This window comes from Pseudorca crassidens, chromosome 2 (assembly GCF_039906515.1).
Source record: "Pseudorca crassidens isolate mPseCra1 chromosome 2, mPseCra1.hap1, whole genome shotgun sequence".
NCBI lineage: Eukaryota > Metazoa > Chordata > Mammalia > Artiodactyla > Delphinidae > Pseudorca > Pseudorca crassidens.
In genome coordinates this window covers 134,840,376-134,866,550 of record NC_090297.1, presented here as the reverse complement: position 1 = coordinate 134,866,550, position 26,175 = coordinate 134,840,376, and the positions used below count along the sequence as shown (strand labels likewise).

General features: G+C 34.4%; 1 protein-coding gene across 4 annotated transcripts in view; it reads right to left on the bottom strand.

Annotated features, from left to right (window-relative positions):
* CEP350 (centrosomal protein 350) overlaps positions 1-26,175 on the bottom strand; it is a 139,920-nt gene that overhangs the window by 81,995 nt on the left and 31,750 nt on the right. For all 4 annotated transcript variants that reach the window (XM_067728801.1, XM_067728803.1, XM_067728802.1 and 1 more), the window contains 11 exons: positions 25,875-26,021; positions 23,766-24,421; positions 22,873-22,994; positions 19,035-20,095; positions 17,465-17,615; positions 15,891-16,063; positions 8,598-8,784; positions 6,015-6,232; positions 5,385-5,548; positions 1,705-1,815; positions 1,103-1,243 (listed from right to left, as the gene is read on the bottom strand). In XM_067728801.1, coding sequence (XP_067584902.1) covers positions 1,103-1,243; positions 1,705-1,815; positions 5,385-5,548; positions 6,015-6,232; positions 8,598-8,784; positions 15,891-16,063; positions 17,465-17,615; positions 19,035-20,095; positions 22,873-22,994; positions 23,766-24,421; positions 25,875-26,021 — 3,131 coding nt within the window. The remainder of the gene's footprint in view (positions 1-1,102; positions 1,244-1,704; positions 1,816-5,384; positions 5,549-6,014; positions 6,233-8,597; positions 8,785-15,890; positions 16,064-17,464; positions 17,616-19,034; positions 20,096-22,872; positions 22,995-23,765; positions 24,422-25,874; positions 26,022-26,175) is intronic.

Here is a 26,175-nt window from a genome sequence, read left to right as displayed (position 1 = left end):
CATATTAGGTAAAATATTGTGGGCAGGTCATTTAGACTCTTTAAGTTTCAACAACTTCCTTATAAAAATAGAGCTAGACCACATGATTTCTAAGGTTTCACCCAGCTATAACAATCTATGAATTATTAGACAGAAAACCTTCAAATCCAAAATAAGCCACAGTAAACCAAAAATTAAATCTTCCTTCAAGAATCAATTCAATTAGAACTTCCTATCTAAGTCTTTTCTGACCAACAATGTGAAGTACATCTTCCCTATGCTTAGCCATTATTGCCATGTATTACTCATTTGGTATTTATTCAATCACTGCTTTGACGAATTGAAGTGTTTTTGAAATCTCTGTTAATTGTAATCTAAAATTTTCTTGAGAAAAGAGACTTTATACTTATTTGCACAACCCCATGGTACCCATCATATAGTAGGTTCATGGCTTTTTAATAACAGAATCATTTCACAAACAGTCCTAAATAGTAACTGCTAAAATAAACTGTAACTTTATAGATTATGATATCCTATATAGAGAAAGCAGTAAAACTATTTCTGGCTTTATCTTTGGTATAATAAAAAAAAAAGGACACTAATATCACTCTGGGTAACAATGAAACATCTTCATACAAAACAGACCCATGGTTCCGTGGGACTAAGATTGGGGACTGACTGCAAAGGGCATGAAAGAATATTTCCAATACTCTTAAAAGTTTTATTTCTTGATTATGGTGGTGTTCAGAGGAATAGATAGATACAATAAAGAAATATATATAGATACCTATATCTGTCAAAACTCATAAAACTGTATACTTAAAATGGATATATTTTATTGTTTGTAAATTACACATCAATAAAATTAATATTTTTTTAAAAAGCTTACTCAGGGGCCAAAATATAGAGTTCTTCTGCGTCTTTTTTCTGCCCCCTATATCGTTCACATGGACAACACACTACAATAAATGATGCCTCATTTCTATAGGGTATGGCCCTCATTGAAAGTCACTTATCAAAAGTATGCATTCGCTAGATGTTAGAAACCCATGACTGCTAAGACCAAAGGTAATCAGACTGACTAAAAAGAACTAAAAGGAAAAGCATTCTCAGTGGCTCTCACCTCACAGATTTGGCGTGCTGCATCTGTGGTCAGGCGAGCAGTCTCTGTTTGCTGAGCAGCTATTTTACAAGTTGCTTCCTGCAGGACTTCAGTTACATCCCGTTGTGATTTAACCACCTGCTGCAATGATTCCGCATGGACCTGTTAATAAAAGAGGGTGAAAAGAGAACTTACTTTATGTCTCAGTCTCATCCCACCCACATTAGTTTTAACTTGTAAATTTGTTTCATGGATCAAATGCCTTGAGGAAAAGAAAACCCAAAACCTTTGACTACTATCTTGATTTCATGTCTTAAAATTTAGATTTTAAAATCTGGAATCTTAAAATCACTGCTGAAGTTTAAGTCTTAACTCCACTGTTCACAAGTTGATGTGTCTGTAGACAAGTAACTACTGTATACCTCAGTTTCCATTTCTCTAAACTGGGGATAGGCCTTGACTACTTAATTTCACAGGGTTGCTACAAGAATCAAATGACATGAAATTAACTCATATGGTATAATGTACTAAAACATTATTATTTACATCTTTCCTTTTTATTCCTATATAACTAAAAGAATACTAAAGTGATTTCAAGGACAGAAATTTGCAAAAGAAGCTACCTGAGCTGCTTTGCTTCGGGTTTCTTCTAATTGCCTCTGACACTCCAGAGCCTCTTGTTCAGCCTTCAATTTCAAAAGGGCCAAGTCTCTTTCATGGCGTTGCTGCTGTGCCTTCAAAATAAAGAAATGATCAACTATTAATTCTAAGACACTAATCTATTTCAGTGCAGAAACTAAATTAAATAGAATGCTGTTTTCCTAACACAGATCTTTTGAAGCAACTAATCAGAGCCTAAAGGAAAGACAGGAAATAGCGGAGACATCAACCATTTACCATTTATCTAAATATTTAGTGACCACCTACTGTGTATCAAATAATGTAGTAATATAAAAAATTTCCAAGACATGCACGACTAAGAACTCATATCAAAAAGCTGGTTTAAAAGAAAAGCTATGGTACCTAACTCTTTGGAGGAGATTAAAACATCCTAAATATAAGAATAAAGATAATGCTTCACCCCTCACAATTTTTTTTTTTTTTTTTTTGTGGTACGCGGGCCTCTCACTGCCGTGGCCTCCCCCGCTGCGGAGCACAGGCTCCGGACGCACAGGCCCAGCAGCCATGGGTCACGGACCCAGCCGCTCCACGGCACGTGGGATCCTCCCGGACCAGGGCACGAACCCGCGTCCCCTGCATCGGCAGGCGGACTCCCAACCACTGCGCCACCAGGGAAGCCCACCCCTCACAATTTTATGATTCCTTTATTTTGACTTTGAAGGAGCAGCTTCATAAAAATGCTGCCCTCCAAAACGTCTCCTTCTCAACAGGACTCTTTCTTACAATTATTCCATACGATGTTATCTATAAATTTATATATTTTCATTTCTTCTGGTATAGTGCTAAATAATATAGGTTCTCTAAAGGTGGTAAGGCTGTATATAAAGTCATACAATACCCTGTCCGTATTTGGAAACCCAGAGATATAATGTATCCCTAAAATGGTAGATAACGTCAGCGGTTTTTCAGATCTCAAGGAAAGGATGACAACTGCAATAGGGCCATTTCCTCAATCCAGTGATTTTTTTAAATAAAGTTGGTATCAGCCCCTCTCCACTGTCCACCAGTGAGCATTTGGAAATGTCTGGAGAGCTTTTACTGTCACAATGAATGGACAGCACTATTGTTATTTATTGGGAGGAATGTAGGAAGGTTGAACAGTTCCATACAAACGAACTATCTATTGGTATTTTAAGAGGAACAACTAGAAAATGAAATTGAAAAAAAAATCATTTATTATCAAAAGACATAAAATATTTAAGAATAATTTTTAAAATGTGTAAGACCGCTACACTGAAAATTACACTGCTGAGAGAAATATTTAAAAATCTGAACAAACAGAAAAAGATACTATGTTCATGAACTAGAAGATGCAATATTGTTAATATGTGAATTCTCCTCATACTGATCTATAGATTCAACGTCATTCAAATCAAAATGCCACCAGGCTTTTAAAATTTTTTGTAGAAACTGACAAACTGATTCTAAAAGTTATGCAGAAATGCAAAAACGTAGAATAGCCAAAACTATCTTGAGAAGAACAAAGTTGGAGTAATTACAGCCTGATTTCAAGACTCACTATGGGGGAGGGATAAATTGGGAGATTGGGATTGACATATACACACTACTATATATAAAATAGAGGACCTACTATAAGGACCTACTATATAGCACAGGGGACTCTACTCAATACTTTGTAATGGCCTAAATGGGAAAAAAAAACTAAAAAAGAGTGGATATATGCATATGTATAACTGATTCACTTTGCTGTACACCTGAAACTAACACAATATTGTAAATCAGCTATATTCCAATAAAAAATTTTTTTAATTGAAAAAAAAAGAAACAAAAATAGTATGGTACTAATAAAGCTATAGTAAAATAGTAAGGTACTAGAAAAACAGTATGGTACTAGACAAATAAGTCAATGGAAAAGAACAGAGTGCAGAAACAGACCAACACATAAATGATTACTTAAATGTTGATAAAGGTACCAAGGTAATTGAAGAAAACGGTGCTAGAACAACCAAACATCCATATGGGAGGAAAGAATTTAACTTTGACCCCTTCCTCACAACCTGTAATTAACTTGAAATGGTTCACACACTTAAATATAAAAGCCAAAACTATAAAGCTTTGGGGAAAAAATAAAAGAATATCTTTGTTAGAGTACCTTAATATCTTAGGGCAGGCAAAGTTTTCTTAGAATACAAAAAGCACTACCCATAAAAGAAAAAAATTAAAAACTAGATTTCATCAAAATTAAAATCTTCTGCTCTTCAAAAGACATAGTTTAAAAAAATGAAAAGGCAAATCAAGGATGAAAAGCAATATTTGAGATATATCTGAAAAAGACTTGTTTCTAGAATATATAAAGAACTCCTACAACTCAATAAGTAAGACATCCCAATCATGAAATAGGCAAAAGATTTGAACAGATATTCACAAAAGAAGACATAAGTTTGATCAATAAATATACTAAAAGATCAATCTCATCAATCATAAAAGAAATGCAAATTAAAACCACAGTGAGATACTACTTCACTCTCACTACGATACACAATGATAGCAAAGATATAATACAACTAGAACTCTCATATATTGCTGTCAGAGTATAAGATGTTACAACTATTTTGGAAAACAGAATGGCAGTTTCTTATAAAGTTAAACATACACTTAACCCAAGCAATTACACTCCTAGCTATTTAGGCAAGAAAAATAAAAATACGTGTTGTATACAGGGCATTGCAAAAAAGTGTTCAGAGCAGGAATACTTATGGTAGCCAAAAACTGGAAATAATACAAATGTACATCAACAGGAGAATGGATAAATGAACTGTGATATATTCATCAATGGAATGTTACTCAGCAAAAAAACCAAAAGCAACACCATGGATGCAATAACATGGATTAATCTTAAAAACGTTATATTGCATAAAATAAGCTAAACACAACAGAGTACAAAGTATACTTCCATTTTATGAAGTTCTAGAACTGGCAAAAATAAACTATGGTGATATGAATCAGAATACTAATTGCCTCTAGGAGGGGAGATTAACTGAAAAGGGGCCTGGGTAAAACTTCTGGGTGACTGAAGTGTTCTATATTTTGATTAGGATGGTTGTTACATGTTCAAAATTCATCAAATTATACACTTAAATTCTGTGTATTTTATTATATTTAAATACTACTTCAGTTTAAAAATATATATACCAATAGCATTCCCACCAAGGAACACTGGATTTTTGTTAGCTAAGGGAAAGTCCTATTATCCTGGCATTACCAAATACTTAGATCTCAGAAACTTTTCTTTTTAGTACAAATAAAGTATTAAAAAACAAAACAAAGAAACAAAAACTCAACCATTTCTGACCTGTCACAAAAAAGAGAAAATATTGAAAATGTTTGATTAGCTGATTTTCACAGTCATGAAAAATGTAGAGAATGTGGAAAATGAAGTATTTGAAAGAGAATGATTGTATTATTGTTCTGCTGCCAAATACTGCATGTTTAATTATCTTTTTAGCATATGGTAGTTTTTCTCAGGGTTATTTATAGGTACTGTATGACAGACTATTTTTTTCTACTTGGCAAGTTAAAGTTGTTGTTTTTTTAACTCATCATTAAAAGTATTTGGAATAGCAAAGAAAAGAGAAAAAAATGCAGAAAACTCCACAAATACCTTTATGATCTGAGCCAGAGACACACTCTCCTGCTGAGCAAGTGAAATGCCTCTAACTCTTTCTACATCTGATAGTTGGCGCACTGACTCCTCAATGGCACTCAAGTAACTGAGTTCTGCTGCCATACGATGCTGGAGGCCAGCAGGAGAAAAGCGCTTAGAACCTGGAAGGCATATAATTGTCAAATATCAAAGTTCACATGAAATTACATCTCAGAATTCTAAAATTCATTTCTCATTTTAAGGTCCAAAAACAAGTCTGCTTTCCTCTTTAGGAAAGAGAGTGACTTATTAGTACAATGTTTCTTAATAGTTACTTCTTTTGTGTGTGGATGAGCACACATACATGCATGTGTACATAATACATATATACCTGTGAACACTTAGGAGTACATATATGGGATACATTTTTCAAGTGTCTTTTGAATAATGCTGGCAAAATGGGAAAAGTCACCACTATTGAATCTCTCACGCTTTTCAATATTTATTTTCGGGCACAATTTTTGTTTTCAAAAAGTAATTGCATTCACTTGAAACAACATTTCTCTATGGTTTAATTGAAAGAAAAGAAATTTTCAGAAAAAAATTAATACCTTATTTTTTAATTTACAGCTGCATGGATCTACTTGCCTGGTGTTGAAGCCATCTCTGTCGTTCTGCTGGCAGCCAGGTTCGTATCAGCAAAAGTTGCATTAGGCTTAAATCCTGTTATAGTTGGAGTCACTACTATTGAGGATTTAGATCTTTCTAATGAAGTTCCTGGAAGGTCAAACTGCAACAATTTCTGGGAACTTGGAGATAGGGGAGAAGTTGGAGTTTTCTGTGATCTTCCCTTGTCTGATGAGACACTAGAAGTTTTGTTTCATAAAGACATTATAGAAAGGAAAACTACTTCAAGAACCATCTAAACAATTAATAAGAACAACATGCATAACTTTATTAACATTAGCTTTAAAAAGCTGTGATTCAGGCATTTATTCATTTAACCGAGTCGCTATGCTGAGTGAATGACTATGAATACTCCTCTTACTGCTAGATTTACAGTGGGGAACAAGCTAGGGACAAACCCTGCCCAAAATAATATGGAAAAGGAGTCTCTTGATTAAATTGGCACTTAACTCTTTCCTCTACAATGTACATTTATCATGAATCACTTATTGTAGTATCAGGCAAAATCCTCTAGAATACTTGGAGTTTATATAGCAATTATAAAATTACAACCATACAAAAAGGCAAGGTCAAGCCTATTTTATAAAAAACATCTTAAAATATATCTCTGAAAGAGAATAAAATACCATTTTGTGTTAAAAATGTTTAAATGACAAAAATTATTCGTTATTCCTCTTAACCAAAAAGTCACAGCAAAAATTTTTCATACTAACCATCTCTAAATACTTTATATATGTCCATTTGTTTCTGTCCACTTTTTAATGCTATAGCTCTTTCCTGAACTTTCTAAGAAGTAACCTGTCATACCAATTTGATGAAAACAACTCAAGGACACAAGGCACATGTCTAGCCCCTCTTTGAGAAATTATGCTCATTAAAAGTATTGTTTCTCATAACAAGAAGCATGCTGCCTTGCACTAACCATTTATTTACTGACTAAATTACTCAAATACCCTATAAAGCATGTTAGCAGTTAGCATATTTCAACATACTAAAGCAAGCTTACTTTTAGCTTTAATAAAACTATGAGATGGTTTTCAAAGGTAAACATTTCTCTTATACCAGCATTTAAATATTTGAATAAAAGTAGTCTTGAGAGGCACTCACTTGTTTCCAGTGACCTTTAATTTTCTACTGACGGTTTAGAGAAATACATTTTTAACAGTCTGACAATTTCATTTATGGAACATAAAAAGAATTATCATTACTTCTGTCTCCTAATAGATCTCCATGAAAGAATTCCAACACAACATCAAAACAAACTACTCTGTCTGAATCTCACCTTATGGTTTTACAAGATGAATTTATATTTGTTCTGCAGAGACTTCCCCAGATTAGCGTTTCCAATGATGTTAGTTAAGTTTTCCAAAAAATAAAAAGGAAACAAAGGGAAAGAGTGTGTAGACAGTGTCTACAGCCATGTAAGTTAAGAAAAAAATAGGCTAAATAATTTTTTAAAAATCTGGACTCCTTTGTATCAAAACCTCAAATTGTTTTATCCACTGTGAATCTCCACAGGTGGAAAAGTGGGGGTCTAGACTACAGTATGGGGCATTTATCAACTTATTTGGCTATGGATTCTGTTTCAGAAATGTTTAACTTGGTAGATTTTGCCAATTAAATCATCAGAGTATCTCTTAAGGAAAGGTAAAGTTTTCTGAATTCCAAAATCATTGACAAAGAAATTAAAATTCAACTTTAAACATAGCAATGATGGTATTAATGATACAGCATTATCTGCAACATGAAAGCATTAAAAATGATTATCTGTATGTGACACTGTACTAGAAAAAGCACATAGTTTTAAAATAAAAAAGAAATATTCATGTCTTCTCAGAGCTTAAATTTCCAGAAGGACAAAACCAGTGCAGCAGATAAAAAGTCATGGAGACAGAGTAGGAACTGTACATAAAGCAATAGTTATGTGTAAGCAATAGGCTAAGTGCATAATATATTATGATATTAAAAAGAAGTAAAAAAACAGAGTGTACAAGTTCCATAATCAATGTAAGAGTGAGACTTCAAAATCTGCTTGAGTCATCTAATAAGTGGAGCAGAAGAGAAAAGTTCAGAGGTACAAATAAACAATGATACCAAAAGAACACTAAGTGGTTGTGTTTAAAGAGTGGAAGAATACAGTTGAGAAGAAAACTGTATAAACAAAGGAAATAAGATAGTCTTTGGTAGCCTAGTGATAACACTTCAAATAAAGTTAAGCTCTTAATGTTGATCTCTGGGGTAACTGTGAGCTCCCAGAGTACCCTAAGGAGAGTAGTTGCTTGGTCAAAGGATTGAGTCAAGAAAACAACTGTGGCAATGGCATTTAGAATAGAAAGGTAGGTTGTGCTAGAGGCAGAGAATTCCTGTGGGAGTGGTTGTAATTGTTTAGGTGAGAGATGACTATATTCTAAAATATAGATAACGACTAGAGCTATGAACAAAACCACAAAAAAACATAAATTTATTAAGTGAATTCTCTGAACATCAATGATATTGTAACTTTAATTAAATATGAATTACAGTATAAAATATGCATTACTTTACCTCAAAGAATGCCCAGAAAGATCCTCCAAAGTGCTATCAGTGTCAAGAGTCTGCTCATAATCTTTAACAGAAAGTTTGCTACTGGTCCCAGATTTCTTTCCTTGATGAGAGCCACGTTCTGAACTAGAGTGTACTTTTTCTTCATCAAGAAGCGAGTTCTGAATATTTCCAGTGAGTGAATCTAGCCCTGTAAAGTAAATTTCTTATAAAACTGATTCCCAATATTAGAAGCTACTGAGAGATAATTGATATCTAGATTTCAATAAAATAACAAAAAGTACAAATAACAAAAAGTACAGACTATCTTAAAATGGACTTTAAAAAATTTTGTTTTTCATATGTAAGATAAAGCAGTTCTTCATTCTTTGCTTCCATTTAAGCAAAGTGAAATTTCTTCCATTAATATCTCCCACTTGCTATTAAAAAATAAATTGTTCTTAGATCAAACGTTTAAAAAGAAAGACAAACATATTAAACAAGAATGAAGTACTATTCTATCCCTATAAAAAAGTAACCAAAAGGAAATTTTTTAAGGATAAAACCCAGAGGTAAGCGAAAAATGGTATCAACTGCCAACTGAACTACCATAATCCTTTCAAAAAACTCTATGGCAAGAACTAAGTAGCCAGATTCATAAAACTGTTCATATTCTCTAAGAATAATCTTACTTACAGGGGTATCTTAAGGAGATTATTGAAACAAACAAAACACAAATTGTGCGTGACATTCAATGCATAACTTTAAAATTAAAAAAATTTCGGGACTTCCCTGGTGGCGCAGTGGTTAAGAATCCGCCTGCCAATGCAGGAGACATGGGTTCGAGCCCTGGTCTGTGAAGATCCCACATGCCATGGAACAACTATGCACCACAACTACTGAGCCTGCGCTCTAGAGCCTGAGAGCCACATCTACTGAGCCCACGTGCCTAGAGCCCATGTTCTGCAACAAAGACAAGCCACCGCAATGAGAAGCCCGAGCACTGCAACGAAGAGTAGCCCCCGCTCACCGCAACTAGAGAAAGCCCGTGCGCAGCAATGAAGACCCAACACAGCCAAAAATAAGTTAATTAAAAAAAAATTTCAACCTACATTTCCAACAATAGAACTGTCTATATTACATAGATAATAGTAACTTGAATATTTAAATAGCACTCTGTAATTTAAAATGCACTGCATATATATTACCTTATTGCTCTTAAACACCTTATGAAGTGGGTACCATATAATTAATTTGCTGATGAGGTTAACTAGAGATCTATGAGGCTAAATAACTTAAGGATACACAGTCGATAGCAGAAATGGGACATAAATCCAGGCCTCATGACTCTAAGTCTAGGGCATTGTTCATCTTGATGATATGTTTCAATAGCAGCACAGAAAAATATTTGCTAGGTTAAAAAAAAAAGCAGAAAAAAGAATCATGTGCACATTTTAATGACAGTTAAAAAAAAATTTTAATGCAGATATATGGTTAAAGATCAAAAGAAAATGGAAAAGTAAAGAAAAAAACAATTATGCTGCACACCCATGTTCACAGCAGCATAATCACAATAGCCAAAAGACAGAAGTAACTCAAGTGTCCTTCAACAATGACTGCAATAACAAAACATGGTATATACATACAATGAAACATTAGTCAGCCTTAAAAAGGAAGGACTTTTTTCTTTTTTTTTTTTGCAGTACGTGCGCCTCTCATTGTTGTGGCCTCTCCCGTTGAGGAGCACAGGCTCCAGATGCGCAGGCTCAGCGGCCATGGCTCATGGGCCTAGCCACTCCACGGCATGTGGGATCTTCCCAGACTGGGGCACAAACCCGTGTCCCCTGCAGCGGCAGGCAGACTCTCAACCACTGCACCACCAGGGAAGCCCAGGAAGGACATTTTGACACATGCTACAACATGGATGAACTTTGACAACATTATGCTAAGTAAAATAAGCCATCCAGTCACAAAAGAACGAATACTGTATGATTATACACCTATATGAGGTCCTAGAGTAGGCAAATTCATAGAGATGCACAAAGTAGAACAGCTGTTACCAGGTGCTAAAGGCAGGGGAAAATGAGAGTTATTATTTAGTGGGTATAGAGTTTCAGTCTGGGATAACAAAACAGTTGTGGAGATGGATAAAATGGTGATAGTTGCACAAAAGTGTGAATGTACTTAATGCCACTGAACTGGACACCTAACAATGGTTAAATTTCCTAGTCAAATTCATAGAGACAGAAAGTAGAACGGTGGCTGCCAGGGGCTGGAGAGGGAGGAATAGGGAGTCACTGTTTAATAGGTACAGAGTTTCAGTACAGGAGGATGAAGACGTTCTGGAGACCTATGGTAGTGAAACTTCGTTGCAAACAGTGTGAATAAATTTAATGCCACTGAATGGTATGCTTAAAAATGGTTAAAATGGCAAATTTTATGTTAGCTATTTTTACCAATAAAAAATAGGTTAATTTAAAAATTATGCTATATTATGCTGTAGTGATAGTAATAAGGTAACAATTTTTCATTAAAATTTGGTTTAAAAAAGGAAAAAGGAGAACAGTCTTACCATATGAGAAATATCAAAGCCAACTATCAATCAAAGAAATGCAAATCACTTCAATGAGATGCCATTTTTCATTATTAGATTAGCAAATATTTTTAAAGTAATGAAACCTTGAGTGTCATTCAGTACACACAGGAAATAATATTCATAAACCATTTTCATGGGAGTGCAAACTCATATATCCTTTCTTGAGGACAACTCAAAAAATATATACAAATCATTTTCCAGCCAAGCCCTTGACTCAGAAATTCCACCTGACTCATAGTCATTCATCCTAGGAAGCTATGTAAAGATATATACAATGAATTAAATATGCTGACTGCATTATCATAATGGGGAGAAAAACACACAAATAATCTAGACGATTATTAATCAGTGAGAAAGGATTCTATAATCTAAAATCTATTCATGATCCCTAGGCTAGAAGCAAGCTGTTAATACTGTTTATCTCTAAATTTTCCATAATGCAGATGCACTCTTATAATAAAAACACTTCATTCATTTAATATATTTTTTCAAACATAAATATACAACTGAAAAATTGTTCTTGATTTCAAAAAACTAGAAATTGTAGACAATATAATGGTCTAAGCAAGAAAGACCTAAACTCCAAACAAGGGACCTATATGCAAAGAAAACGTTTGCCCACAGTTTAAAAGACTGCCAAAGGAAAGTATATGTTTTAAAGTTAAATTAAGATAAATAATTTTTTCTTATGATTACCACTTTAATCTATCAACTATTTTCAACTACATTGGGAAGGAGCTGAGTGAGCATGCAGACAATCTTTTCCACCACCAGATGGAGCATATACAACAAAATTTACACATCTCAGAACTCTGGGATAAAGTACTAAGTTTAAGTTGATGCTGTGGGAAGTAAAATATATGTTTTTTTTTTAAGGCATTGTGAGAGGGATCAGGGAAACTGAAAGCCAAAAACAGTACCTGTATTTCATCTAACCAAGTTTTAGATTATAATTTTTAAAACCTATACTGAATCATATTGTTTGTACTCATATATTTAATATATCATGATATCTTAACTTGTACAATATATTGCAGTAGAAGGTACACTTGATTCAGGAGTTAGAAGCCAGAATCTAGGCTTCGCCAGTAACTAGTTAGTAACCTTAGGTGAGACACTAACATAACAAAGATCGGCATTTTTGAGCAAGATCAGCATTTCCCAAAACATATTCTGCTCAATTCTAATGTAACATGCTGACAGAAGAACTGATTCTGTGGTCAAATAAATTTGAAAAATACTTCATACTATAGCCTCATCCTCATCCTAAAATAAATAATCCATATTAGCACATTAAAAGTGTTGATGAACACCAAAAGCACAAGCACCAAAAGCAAAAATAAATATGTGAGACTACATCAAACTAAAAAACTTCCACATTTTGTCTTCATCAACAAAATAAAAAGACAACCTATGGCAAAATACTTACAAATCATATACCTGATAAGGGCTTAATATCCAAAATACATAAAGAATTCACACAACTCAATAGCAAACAATCCAGTTAAAACATGGGCAAAGGAACTGAATAGACAGTTTTCTAAAGGGAAAACAGTATGGAGGTTCTTCAAAAAACTAAAGTAGTACTACCATATGATCCAGCAATTCCACTTCTGGGATTTTATCCAAAGAATATGAAAACACTAATTCGAAAATATATATGCACTCTGATGTTCATTGCAGCATTATTCACAACAACCAAAATATGGAAACAACCGTCCATCAGTGGATGAAGGGATAAAGAGGTGGTACATATACAATGGAATATTATTCGACCATGAGAAAGAAGGACATCCTGCCATTTGTGACAACATGGATGGACCTTGAGGGCACTGTGCTAAGTGAAATAAGTCAGACAGAGGAAGACAAATACTGTATAATATCACCTATATGTGGAATCTAAAAAATCCAAACTCGTAAAAGGACAGAGTAGAAAAGTAGTTGTCAGGGGTAGAGGAAATAGGAAGATATTGGTAAAAGATTACCAACTTTCAGCTATAAGATAAATAAGGTCCAAGGATCTAATGTATAACATGGTTACTGTAGTTGATAACACCGTATCATATAATTGAAATCTGCTAGGAGAGTAGAACTTAAATGTTCTCACCAATATATATATATATAGTGATGGATGTGTTAGTTAATGGACTAGATGGAAGGAATTCTTTCACAATATATATGTATATCAAATCATCACGATGTACACTTTAATTACCTTACAATTTTATTTGTCAATTATCCCTTAATACAGCTGTAAAAAATTAAAAGAAAAAAAAATAAAAGTGTTGATGAACCCTGCAAGAAAGAAACCTGTTTCACTCTAAAGGCTTTTCCCAAGTTTATGGAACCATGGAGCTCTTTTATCCTCAGAATACTTATGAAACAGCCTATTGCACTGAATCAGTATTTCACAAGAAAAGACAGGCTTTGGGAAGTGTTGATAAAATGATGTCTAATGTTCCTGCCAAAGACTTTCAGAACACTTCCAATCTGCAAGAGAATTATACTAGGTAAATGATTTTAAAAAGAATCTATTCCTAGCACTCTCACATTGGAAATATAAAGTGGCACTAGCTTTTCTGAAGAGCTATTTGGCAAAATGTATCCAAATTTTAAGCACAGCATACTCAGTGTCCCATTATCTCCCTTCTAGGATTTTCTCTTAAAGGAAAGAACCAGATCAAATGCATAAAGATGCATTTGTAAGGATATTCAATGCAGCAGTGTTTATAATAGGAAAAAAAAAAAAGAACCTAAATGTCTAGCAATGGGGAATTGGCTAAATAAATTACAATATATTCAAATAACAGAACACTAGGTAGTCACTACAAAGGGTTATCCGTATTTACTAACACAGAAAGGCATCTGTAACCCACTAACATAAAAAAGAATCGCATAAAATGTGATCTTGTACATGTAACGTTTTCTATTTACATATGCCTACTGATTGTCTAGAAGGATTCTTACTAAAAATGTTAACATTTCACATCCATTAGCATGTCTGTTCTTCAAAAAAAACAAAAACCCAGAAAACAACAAGGGTCATTTTAGTATGTATGTGGAGCAACTGGAACCCTTGTGCACTACTGGTGAGAATGTAAAAGGTTGTAGCTGCTATGGAAAACTGTATGGCAGTTCCTCAAAAAAATAAATATAGAAATGCCTTTTGATCCAGCAAGTCTACAACTGGGTATATACACAAAAGAACTGAAAGTGGGGATTCAAACAGTATTTGCACACCAGTGTTCATGTCCACATTATTCCCAATAGCCGAAAGGTTGAAACAATCAAGATATCCATCAACTGATGAAAGAACACACGAAACGTTGTATATACATATAATGGAATATTATTCAGGAAGGACATTCTGACACATGCTACAACATGGATGAAATTTGAAGACATTATGTGAAATGAAATAAGCCAGACACACAAAGACAAATATTGCATGATGCCACTTATATGAAGCACCTAGAGTAGTCAATTTCATAGAGACAGAAAGAACAGTGGTTAACAGGGGCTCAGGGAAGGCAGGAAAGGGAAATTGCTGCTTAATGGGTTCAGAGTTTCAGCAATGGGATGATGAAAAAGTTCTGAAATGAGGTAATGACGATGGTTGTACAACACTGTGAATGTGCTTAACAGCACTGTATTGTACACTTGAAAATGGTTAAAATGATGAAGTTTACATTATGTATATTTTACCACAATAAACTAAAATAAAACCTAAAAAAATGTTAACATTGGTTATCTCTAGGTAGAGGGAATACAGGCGATTTTTAATTTTTAAATATTTTCTATATTTACAGATTTCTCCTCCCCCCTTTTTTTTTTTTTAACTCAATGAGCAATTTTTTACTATCAGAAAAAATAGTTTTGGAGGCAAAATCATTCCCTAGGGACCATCCGGTAAGCTTAAGAAGCCTTTGCCTAATTACTGTTATCTTCTCACCTCTAGGCTTACAGAGCAAATGAGATGTACGCATTATACATGTAAGCTTCGAAATTACCATATAAAGCATCTATTATCATCTTCATTTTATAGATAAGGAAACTTGAGTATTATATTTATTCAATAACACTCAGAAATGTACATGATATAAAGTTTTTTAAAAAGCACTTGCAGGGCTTCCCTGGTGGCGCAGTGGTTGAGAGTCCGCCTGCCGATGCAGGGGACACGGGTTCATGCCCTGGTCTGGGAAGATCCCACATGCCGTGGAGTGGCTGGGCCCGTGAGCCATGGCCACTGAGCCTGCGCGTCCGGAGCCTGTGCTCCACAGCAGGAGAGGCCACGACAGTGAGAGGCCCGCGTACCGCAAAAAAAAAAAAAGGACTTGCAAGACAATATGATTTCACTTCTGTTTTTTAAATAAAAATGTATGTGGGAGTGTGCCTGATTTTATGTATATACTGGAAAAATAGGCATCAAAAACATTAATAGTAGTTACCTCTGAGCAGAAGAATCAATAGGGATTTATGTTTCTTGCATGATTATTTATCTACAATCCTTAATTTTTTATCATTGTTAATGTATTCCTTTTGTACTAAGCGTAAGATTTATAATGTCATATATCAAAAGGTATTGTTGTAATGATAAATATGAAAGCCAATTACATTATCATAAAGAATTCATCTAACTTATGAAATGAAATCATAACTTTAGATCACTATCACAAAGTCACTGGTAAGAGAAAAAAATTACCATGTAGAATTCCACTTACATTCTATCTTTTCCTTTTTTCCTTTCTTTCCTTTAGAAGAAGAAGATGAACGAGATGACGCAGCAGACTGGGCCCCTGATGAGTGCTGGGAGGTAACATCCACAGAGGAAAGATCATAGGCAGACTTTCTGCTAGAATGATCCTCCTGAACGCCTAAACTGTTACTACCAATACTGTCAAAGAATAAGTAATAGTGGTTAAAGCAAGAAATAAAAAGTCTCAAATCACAGCTCAAACTATAGATATTTTAAAATCTATTTAGTCACAAGGAGAATATAACTATAATCAAACACGCTTTCCATTTTTCTTGGTTTCTTACTACCAGAAACCTGGATTATTCCCTATGGCTCAATTTATTACTGAGAAAAGTCTCAGGCAGTTTTTTACTGAAGTGAAACCAATAAAAATGGGTAATTCAGACACATAAGAGAAAAAAATATAATGTTGGATACTGAAAAATGTGGCCTCAATTTCTATTCAAATTTATAATTTATTAACTTCCTTCTGATAATCTTATAGGGAACAATAATTTAATATGCTCTACTTCAACTGAGAAAAAAATGCAATAAATCATATTGACTGGTGATATTAAATGTCAATACAATTAAATCCTTGCAAGTCTTGATTTAAAAATTAGTCTTTTCTTTAAAGTTCAAAATTTAAAATTATACTTCTCCTGCTATAATCTTAATAATATTTATTTTCATTAATCCAGCTAGATATAACTAATTTTTAAAAGATCATCCAATAATTTTATGTGCATTACAATTTGTAATTTGTGAAGAAAGTTACACTGCATGTGCGTAATTACAGATTATTTTGTATGGTAACAAAATTTAGGGAGGAAATTCTCTCTGGCAAAATCTGATTCACTTACTATATGACGCTGTACAAGTAACAACCTTAGTGCTTCAGTTTCCTCTCTCAAGTAGGAATAATAACAAAAATACTTATATCAGGCTATTGTAAGAATGAGTTAATACAGGTAAAGCCCACTCAGTCCTCTCAGTGCCTTGTACATTAAGTGCTCAATAAATATTAATGTTATAATGTTGCTATTTTTCAAAGATTTGCAAAATTTTAGATGTTATCCCAATTATAAAAAAATTTACTGATTACTTAGGATCATGAAGTCAAGGGTCTATCTAGTCATCTTCAATTCTATCACAGAAAACCATTTCTTAATCATCTCATATTAATATACCATGGGATAGTTTTCCCAATACTAACCTCTACTGGGGATTCACAGATTGCTTTAACAACCTGTATTTTGCTTATTATGTGCCAGGCCCTGTTCTACATACTTTGTATTTCACTGAATATTCATAACACTTTAACAGAGAAGAAAACTGAGGCACAGGGAAATTAAGCAATATGCCCAAAGACAAACAACTAATAATTAGGAAAGCCAGTATTTAAACCCACACAGTCTGGATCCAGAGCCCACGCTCTTAATAACCACTATGCTATCTTTAAACAAGGAAAATTTGACAAATATTCAGACCATAGTTCTCATTTGTACATTTTTCTCACTCTTCAGATTTTGCTCCATATTGTCAACATATTCTTCTTACTTGGGTTCAAGAGCTGACTTTTTTTCTGTCAAAGTCCCACTCCCTGCAGAGGAGACAAAATCATCTTCATATGAAATGCTGCTTAGAGGGGTTGTGATGGCATTCAAAGACCGTGATGCTGATGTTCCTCTTTCCAACCTGTCTTCAAATCCTGTCAAAAGTAATAATTAAAATGTGTTTTAAAACAAAAATTTAAAAAACTATAAGCAACGCATTCCATAACCTGGAGATTAACAACACAGATTTAGGGTCATTTTAGTTTGCTTTCATTAGGGCTTCTTTTCAAGTTATCTTTATACCTAACAATACATTTTTAACTTCTTATTAGGGAAATTTTCAAACATACATGACAGTAGAGAGAATCATATAATGAAACCAGTGCATCCATCACCCACCTTTAACAATTATCAATACATGACCAATCTAGTTTCAATTAAACTTCCTATTCCCTCCATCTGTAACTCTCCCCAAATATTACTTTGAAACAAATCCCAGATAACAGATCATTTCAACTCTAAACATTTCAGTATAATATCTTAATGAAAATCTAACAGAAGGATTTAAGGACAAATCCAACTTCCTTGTGAAAAAAAAATGGAGGGTGTTGATTTAAAAGCACTTTGCTATAACCAAAAGAACTTTAATATCCAAAGAACCTTAAAACTATCACCTATAGAAATAAGTGTTAAACAAAAGAGATCAAAAGCACATATAGGTCTGCACAAGATCATACCAAAGTGGCTAAATATAAATTCTAGGAAAATGCAATGGGATACCCAATTAAGCATAAGCTGAACAGATGAAATCAATTCATTTGTCAGATATGTTGATGGAAATGAAAAACCACAGTATCCATGGCTGACTTAGGGCTCAGCCTCACTCTCCAACCTGGGAATTCTAAGGTTATACTAGCATAAGATGTGTAGAATCCACCTACAGTAGAAGAACAGAGAAAGGGACTTGAAGGAATTGAGGCCACCACAGAAAAGGAAAAGTTGTGTTGCAGGATTTCAGGGATAAGAAGGGAACTTTAAAAGTTATTGTTTCAGGATCCAAATATATAGCTACACTACTCTCAAAGTCTGTTTTTAAAATTAGTTTTGACAAACAGTAATAGATCTGTTTCCACATTAGAAATGTTACTGCAGTTGCCCCTCTCAATCCTTGACCACTATATTTCCAGTGATTCACACACAAATCACTGTTTTAAGAAATATACTTATTTTCTATCTAAATATATAACTCTGGTCACAGTAAACCTAGTATACACTTGATACATACCAATCCTGAACATCACCTAAGAATTTCTCTAAATTAGACTAAAATTTCTATAACCACCAACCATTGTTTTATGACAATAACAGCTAAGAACTAAAATTTTAAAGATTAAATTAGAATACTCTAGTTGAAGCTTGCAGATAACTCAGATTAATTTGGACAATAATAAATCTCTACTATCCTTGTAATGAATGATGAAAATTTACAGTTAAATATTATCTTGTGCAGAATTGTGAAATAATTTATCTTAAGATAACATACAAATATTACAAAGGTTACTTATTTTTCTCACCTTTTCCATATAATTTATATGATTTTGTAAAAATATTAATGACACTATGTGGACTTCCCTTCGCCAATTCTTCCCATGGTCCTTTGCTTTGTGTACCACCTATGGGCCCAAAGAGTGGCAAAAATTTTTCAGCTTCCTTCTGAAACTCTTTGATGGGTTCATAAGCATTTCTTTCTCCAGCACAAAATTCCTTTTCTTTTAAGATTTCTGCTAACTTCAAAGGGGACCGTGCATCTTGACCTCCCTCTTCTTCAGAGAGACTACCCTCACTAAGAAGAGGCCCTTCACTCACTGAATCTGTGCTGGAACCAAGAGACATTTTGGCTTTGTCTTGAGAACAAGCTTGCATATCAGAGCTAGAAAAGTCAGTCTGCCTCTTACACAACTGTGCCAGCAGCCCTTCTGGTTTGGGACCAGGGGATCTCATTCTGAAGCTTGATACGGCACTATGAGGTCTTATCATCTCAGGAAGCTTTTTAAATTCACTAAGGTTGCCTACACCAGGAAGATCATCATCAAAAGTTGCATGAGACACACAGGTTCCCAGCATCTTTTGAATTCGAGCAGAGAAAACATCTTCTGCATCCTCTTTCACAAGTGGACTTATAGCCTTGGTCCAATGTCCATCTTCTTGGGGTGTTCGCTGCACATCATACTCAGTGTTCCATACTGACCCATAGTTAATGTTAGCCCCAGCTAATTTCTTAGCTTCACTTTCAATCCTGCTGGACAAAGAAGCAGCTGTTGCTTTCAAGGCTTCAATACGATCCAGTTTACTCTTATATTGGCTAGCACTAGGTTTTAACAAGGCATCTGGATGAGCAGCTGGTGAGGTCAGATATGGTTGAGGTGTAAAAGATAATGGCCCTGAAGCCATATTATGATTCTTCCTAGTTGGTAAAATGGATTCAAAATCCTTATGCAAAATTCCTACATGCTCTAGACTCAAGAGATGGGAAAATAAATTTCCAGCTGTTCCAACAAGAGGCTGTGGTTGAGAATGGTGGACTCGTGGACTCAGTCTGTCAGGCTGCATCCATGTAGGATCCATCAAATCCCTTCTGGAAATGAAAGTTACAATATGTTAGTTAACACAGGACCTCATAACTAAGCCACCTTTTTTTTAAGTTTTGTTTTTTCTGATTATAAGAGTAATGCATAGCCACTGCACACACACACACAAAAAAAGACAGACAAAGGATAAAAAAGATAAAGATCACTCATAGCTAACCAATGAGAAAGAGGCACTATCACTATTTCATTATATCTTTCTAGGACTTCCCTGGTGGCACAGTGGTTAAGGTCTGCCTGCCAATGCAGGGGACATGGGTTTGAGCCCTGGTCCAGGACGATTCCACATGCTGCAGAGCAACTAAGCCCGTGTGCCACAACTACTGAGCCTGAGTGCCACAACTACTGAAGCCCATGCGCCTAGAGCCCGTGCTCTGCAACGAGAAGCCACTGCGATGAGAAGTCCATGCACTGCAACGAAGAGCAGCCCCTGCTCGACACAACTAGAGAAAAGCCTGCACGCAGCAATGAAGACCCAATGCAGCCATAAATAAATAATTTTTTAAAAAATAATTATATCTTTCTAAACATTTTTCTACATGTATGTTGTGTTTCATGTCATTTTCACGAAAATGAAATCTTATCATACATACTGTTTTGTAAACAGCTTTCTTCAACTAAGACACATTTTTTAAACTATTGAGGAGAAGGCATTATAACCCTTAAAACTCCGTGGACAAAATTTTTTACAATATTGGCTCTACCTTTCTCTTTAAAAATAATGTTACATAAAAGAGAAATGCTTAAGATTGTAGGCATGATATTACTCTAACCAACACATATTTAATAAACACCAAACAGTTATGTTTAACATTGTACATACTAAAGAAATGAGATTATTACAATCTAGTTCTAAGAAAAATTGATAGGGCATCCTTAAAGGCTAGAAACAGAATAAAGATGCCCTAGATGACATTATATAATTCACTTATATTTCCAGATTATAGACAACCTCCCTGTATACTAAGGAATACTATACATAGGTTAAAGACTGGTGTTAATTATTAAGAAGATCCTTAGAAAAAATAACATGAGGTTTTGTCCTTGGTCTTGTCCATTATTTTTGGATGATGACATGAAGACATGCTTATCAAATTTGTAGATGACAGAAAGTTAGGAGGCATGGCTAACCCAACAAATTATTGAATTATGATTCAAAGTTATTTAGACAGGCTGCAACCTTAGACCAAACTAGTATGAATTAATATGAAGTCCTACCAATTAAGTTCAAAAAAAATCATCTGGAGGAGGGTAACCAGGGTGATGAGGGAAATGAAAGGCATGTAATACAAGGTTTGGTTGAAGGTTATGTGGTAGCAGTCTTGTATATTGAATGACTGCTATGAAAGCAGAATAAAGGAAGACTAGTGAATAGATTCTATATCACAGAATATAGACTATTACAAATGCAAGGTGTGAGGTTATTAGTGCCCAAATTAAGCTGGTAGAAACAGAAATACAAAGGAAGTTATAAATAAAAAGGTACTGCTGAATAAAAACCCAAGATCTTTAAATTCAAGTATTTAGAATGACAATTTTGTGGCAGGCTCTATGTTGATGGTAAAGGAATAGCAGTACACAAAAATGAAAAGATTTAATCCAGTTATGACCTAATCCTTACTCTTCAGTTTCAGAAGATCTAGCAGGGATAAGAGACTAATAAACAGCTAAACACGATGTTGTTAAGTACTAATATAAAGATATATAAAGTTGAATAGGGTATAGATAGGGAACAATGAACTCTGATAGCCAAGGAAATTGATTTTTGAGCTAGATCTTCAAGGTCTTCAAGGTCAGGTAGGTAATTTGGAGCTTTCCAGGTAGCTAATGCAGAATGATGGAACATGAAGGGCAAGGAAAAGAAATGCTGTGCTTTTAAGCATAAACTAACTGAGAGAACTCAAAGAACTACAAGGATTACATAAAATGATACAAGCAAAGTACTTAGATCAGAGACTGAAACGTAACAAACAATAAATGTTAGCTATTTTTATCAATATTATTATTCTCTTGGGAGGTGAAGGGGGCAGCAAGGGGGCGAGAGGATCATATGTATTAACCCAAAACTGGTTAAGTGACTTGATTTTTATTCCCAAAACGGTTATTTCAAAGTATAACTTATAACCATGTAATCTGAAAATCATCTTAACTTTCATGGACAAATAGGTTTTTTGTTATTTTTTTCTTTTTACTTTACTGTACACTTTACAGCAAAAAAAAATTTTTTTTCTTAATTTAAGGTAAAATAGCCCTCATTCACCAATCTGAATTCAAATCAAATCCCTTTTTAGTCCTTGTCCGTGTGTTCATATGCATATCCAAATATAGTCTTTGAGAGGTAAGATATGTTGATATAAGAGTCATATGAAGAAATTTTGAATAGTTATGGATACAGAAATGCCTTTTGAAAAATATTCAACACAAATACTTAAAACTATTAATTTCACTGTAATTCATTTATCTGACAAACATTTATCTGTGTTTACATCAGAGAAGGCAAGAATGCTTCCAACTGCAGGTGATCCCCAGGAGAACTGATATTTACACCAGATATTAAAGAACAGGCAAGAGTTGAACAAAAGAATAGAGCATGCAGTAAGTATAGATGTATACCATGCTTAAATATTCATCAGAAGATATTAACCAATTTCTAAATAAACCTCTTCTTCACAAGAAGGTCAATCAATAAAATTCACTGAGCATAGACCACTATACTAATATCGTGGAAAGAAAGAACCTTAATCATCTTTCATTCTCCCCTTTTTACCTTGCAAGAGGCTGTGGAGGTTCTGACAGAGACATGTCGCTACTGGAAGATGCACTTGGGGGACGTTCCTGCACTTTGTTCTCTTTGTCAGATTCTCCAGATGGCTGATACCCTGGTCTGGTCTAAGAAAAAAGGACATCAAAGTTGTCTGACTCCCATCATAAAGATATATTCAAGGAGCACATAAAATAAATATTAAGTTGCTTCAACTTTACAAAGATCACGAAATGCAGGAGCTTTTTTCTCTCAAATAAAACCAATTCAAATTTAGTTTGTCTTAAAAGCAGCCATTACAGTTAACAGCAAAATTACACCTGAAATCCAACAAAGGCACCTAACACTGCATAATTCGGAGGAAATAATACTCTTTCTAAACCTCAGTTTTTTCACCTAATAAGTGGAAATACTAGTAGTACCTACCCTTCTCAGGGCTGTGAGAATTTACTGAAACTTAAGCCTGTAAAACATTTAAAACAGTATGTGGTATATGGTACAGACTCAAATGTTATTCTTACCCTTAAAAACAACAGCAAAAGTCATAAAATTAGCACACTAAAGTAGGATATTCTCTAATTTCAACACAGATAACAAACTAGGCTTTTCATTATTAATACAGTCTAACTTTGCTCAGTAATACAGTAAAAACTAGGCAAGGATATAACTAACAGCAGTGATGAGACAGATCAGTACCAATCACTCTAGGAAACTAACTGAGCACTTATTTTCAATCGTATTTATCTAGAATAAACTTCAGGAAAGGCCATCACTATTATAAATACTGTCTGAGCATATGTCTGAATATTAGGAATGGTGAGTAATTTTTTTAAAGTATAGCAAGTAAGTTTTTCCTAACCATGAATTACTTCCCTTTGTATCTCTGTCACTACTATTACCTGTGTTTCCTGCATATGTTGATGAGTTGGCTCTTCAAGCAATGACTTTTCTAGAAGCAATTTGGAGTAAGTTTCCTGCAGTCGCCTATTTGCTGATGGCTCAGAAGGAGGCACATTTTTCACTTTAGTAAAGGCTTCTTTTTGTTTCCGGTAGAGCTCCTGTAATCGTTTGTTCTTCTGTTCCGTGGCCTCCTTTTGAGCCTTCTTCTCCTCATTTTGCTTCCTCTTCCTTTCCTCCTGCTGTCTAACAATGTACTGTCGTACCTCATCTGTATCATAGTGACGCTTTTTGGAAATAACAGGGGGATCTTCATTAGCTGTTATTTTGTCAGGTTTTCTTTTTATTGGGCTATGACTCCTAGGAGCTTGTATTGATGGTGATGGCTTCTGATTCTGTAACTCTCCTGTCTCTTGCCTTGCAGCCTGAGCTGCTGAATCCAGCTGTAGGTCATCAAGAATTCCACGAATTTCAACAGGTAAAAAGTCCTTATTTAAGGCAGCATTTTCCTCCTGTTTATTATCTGGAAGAGATGGAACTAATTTCTTTACATTATTTTCTGACCGAACTCTACTTCTTGAACGTTCTGAGTTTCGTGGAAGATGTCTATGTGAAACATCCAATCTGGGATCCGATTCTGCTCTTCCAATATGACCCCCTACAAAGTATGAACTGTTACTGATGTATTAAAATTCTATATTCATTCCTAAGATTTATCACACTAAGGAGAAAATTAGGAATTTCGCTTTATCTTAAACTCAAATTCAAATATCCTATAAAGTCTCCTAAGGAATATTTTAGAAGGAAAGAAAAACAGTAAGAGAAGAATTTCAATACTCTTAGAAACTATACTTCCTCAGCATTTTTAAAAAGTGCATCTTTTAATATTTCTGAAATAAGGACATATCTTGCTGTTGATATGAATATTTATTAATATGAACAGAGAATTACTATTTCTCTCCCATATGCATATTTAATGTTACTATTTCTCTCTCTCACCAAACCCTCAAATAGTTGTTAAGAAACTGACAATGTGGGCTTCCCTGGTGGCGCAGTGGTTGAGAGTCCGCCTGCAGTTGCAGAAGACGCGGGTTCATGCCCCAGTCTGGGAAGATCCCACATGCCGCGGAGCGGCTGGGCCCGTGAGCCATGGCCGCTGAGCCTGCGCTTCCGGAGCCTGGGCTCCTCAATGGGAGAGGCCACAACAGTGAGAGGCCCGCATACCGCAAAAAAAAAAAAAAAAACCTGACAATGTTACAGGCTGCCACAACTCTCCAATGAATAACAGAAAAAATTAAATATATAGAAAAACAATCATTTTATCATCTAAATGTGTGTTGATGTGGCTTAAATTTAGGCTAAGGACGGTGTGAGTTTATTTATAAGCTAGATGAAAGCGAACAGGAACAAACACAAAATATATATTGACTTCTATATACCGAATTGCATCTCTTACTGAATCCATTCCAGAAGCTCAAATTCAGGCAAATTTTTGCCATTGAAAAGGAAAGCGGGCTTGTAGGTATTTATATTTCATTTCCCAAAATTAGTGTTCATTAGTGAAAAAGTAACTAGTTATTTCAAATGGCACTCAAGACGTTTCAAAAAGAAAACAGCAATGGACTTGAGGGTCAAACTAAAGACCTGTGGATCTAGATCAGATTTTGTCACCCACTGACTGTATACCCTTGAGAAAACTCACTTCTCTCTCAGAGCCTGTTTCCTAATCTGTCAAACAACAACAAAAAAAATCCAACCTTGTGAATGTCTACCTGTGTTTATGTCTGTGGAGATAAGACAGATTGGACTTGATTCTCTAAAGGTCTAATAATATTTGATTACATGATGCTTTATTTATTTATTCATAATGACAGCTAAATGTAATTAATATAACACAAACAGAATTCTTAATAAAGATCATCATAACAACTATATATGGAAATTATCCACAGACAAGCCCAATTTCTTCTTTTATGAGCTACATTCACAATTATAATGCAAAGTCTTAAGAGTATTTTCACCTCTCAAAGTACTTACACAAGCAACTTTTAATTGCTTTGCTCAACAATTTTAATGGTTGAGTAATTTAATTTACTAATTTAATTACTCACCAGATTTAGTAGTTCTTTCTCTTCCACTTCTGTCACTTGATGCTATTCTTCGCTCTTTTTGCTCTATTCTAGGTGCAGGTCCCAGAATTTTTTTTACTAATTTTTGTCCATCTCGCCAAGAAGATGTACTTATCAGATGACTGCTACCTAAAAAAAAAAAAAAAAAAAAGAAATATATATATTGGATTGAATTTGCAACTTAAATTTTAGCTCTCAGAACATGAATTATGTGAATGTAAACTACACTAATTCTTACATTAAAAAAGTATAATGAAGTATTTTTCATGTGATATTAGTTGTC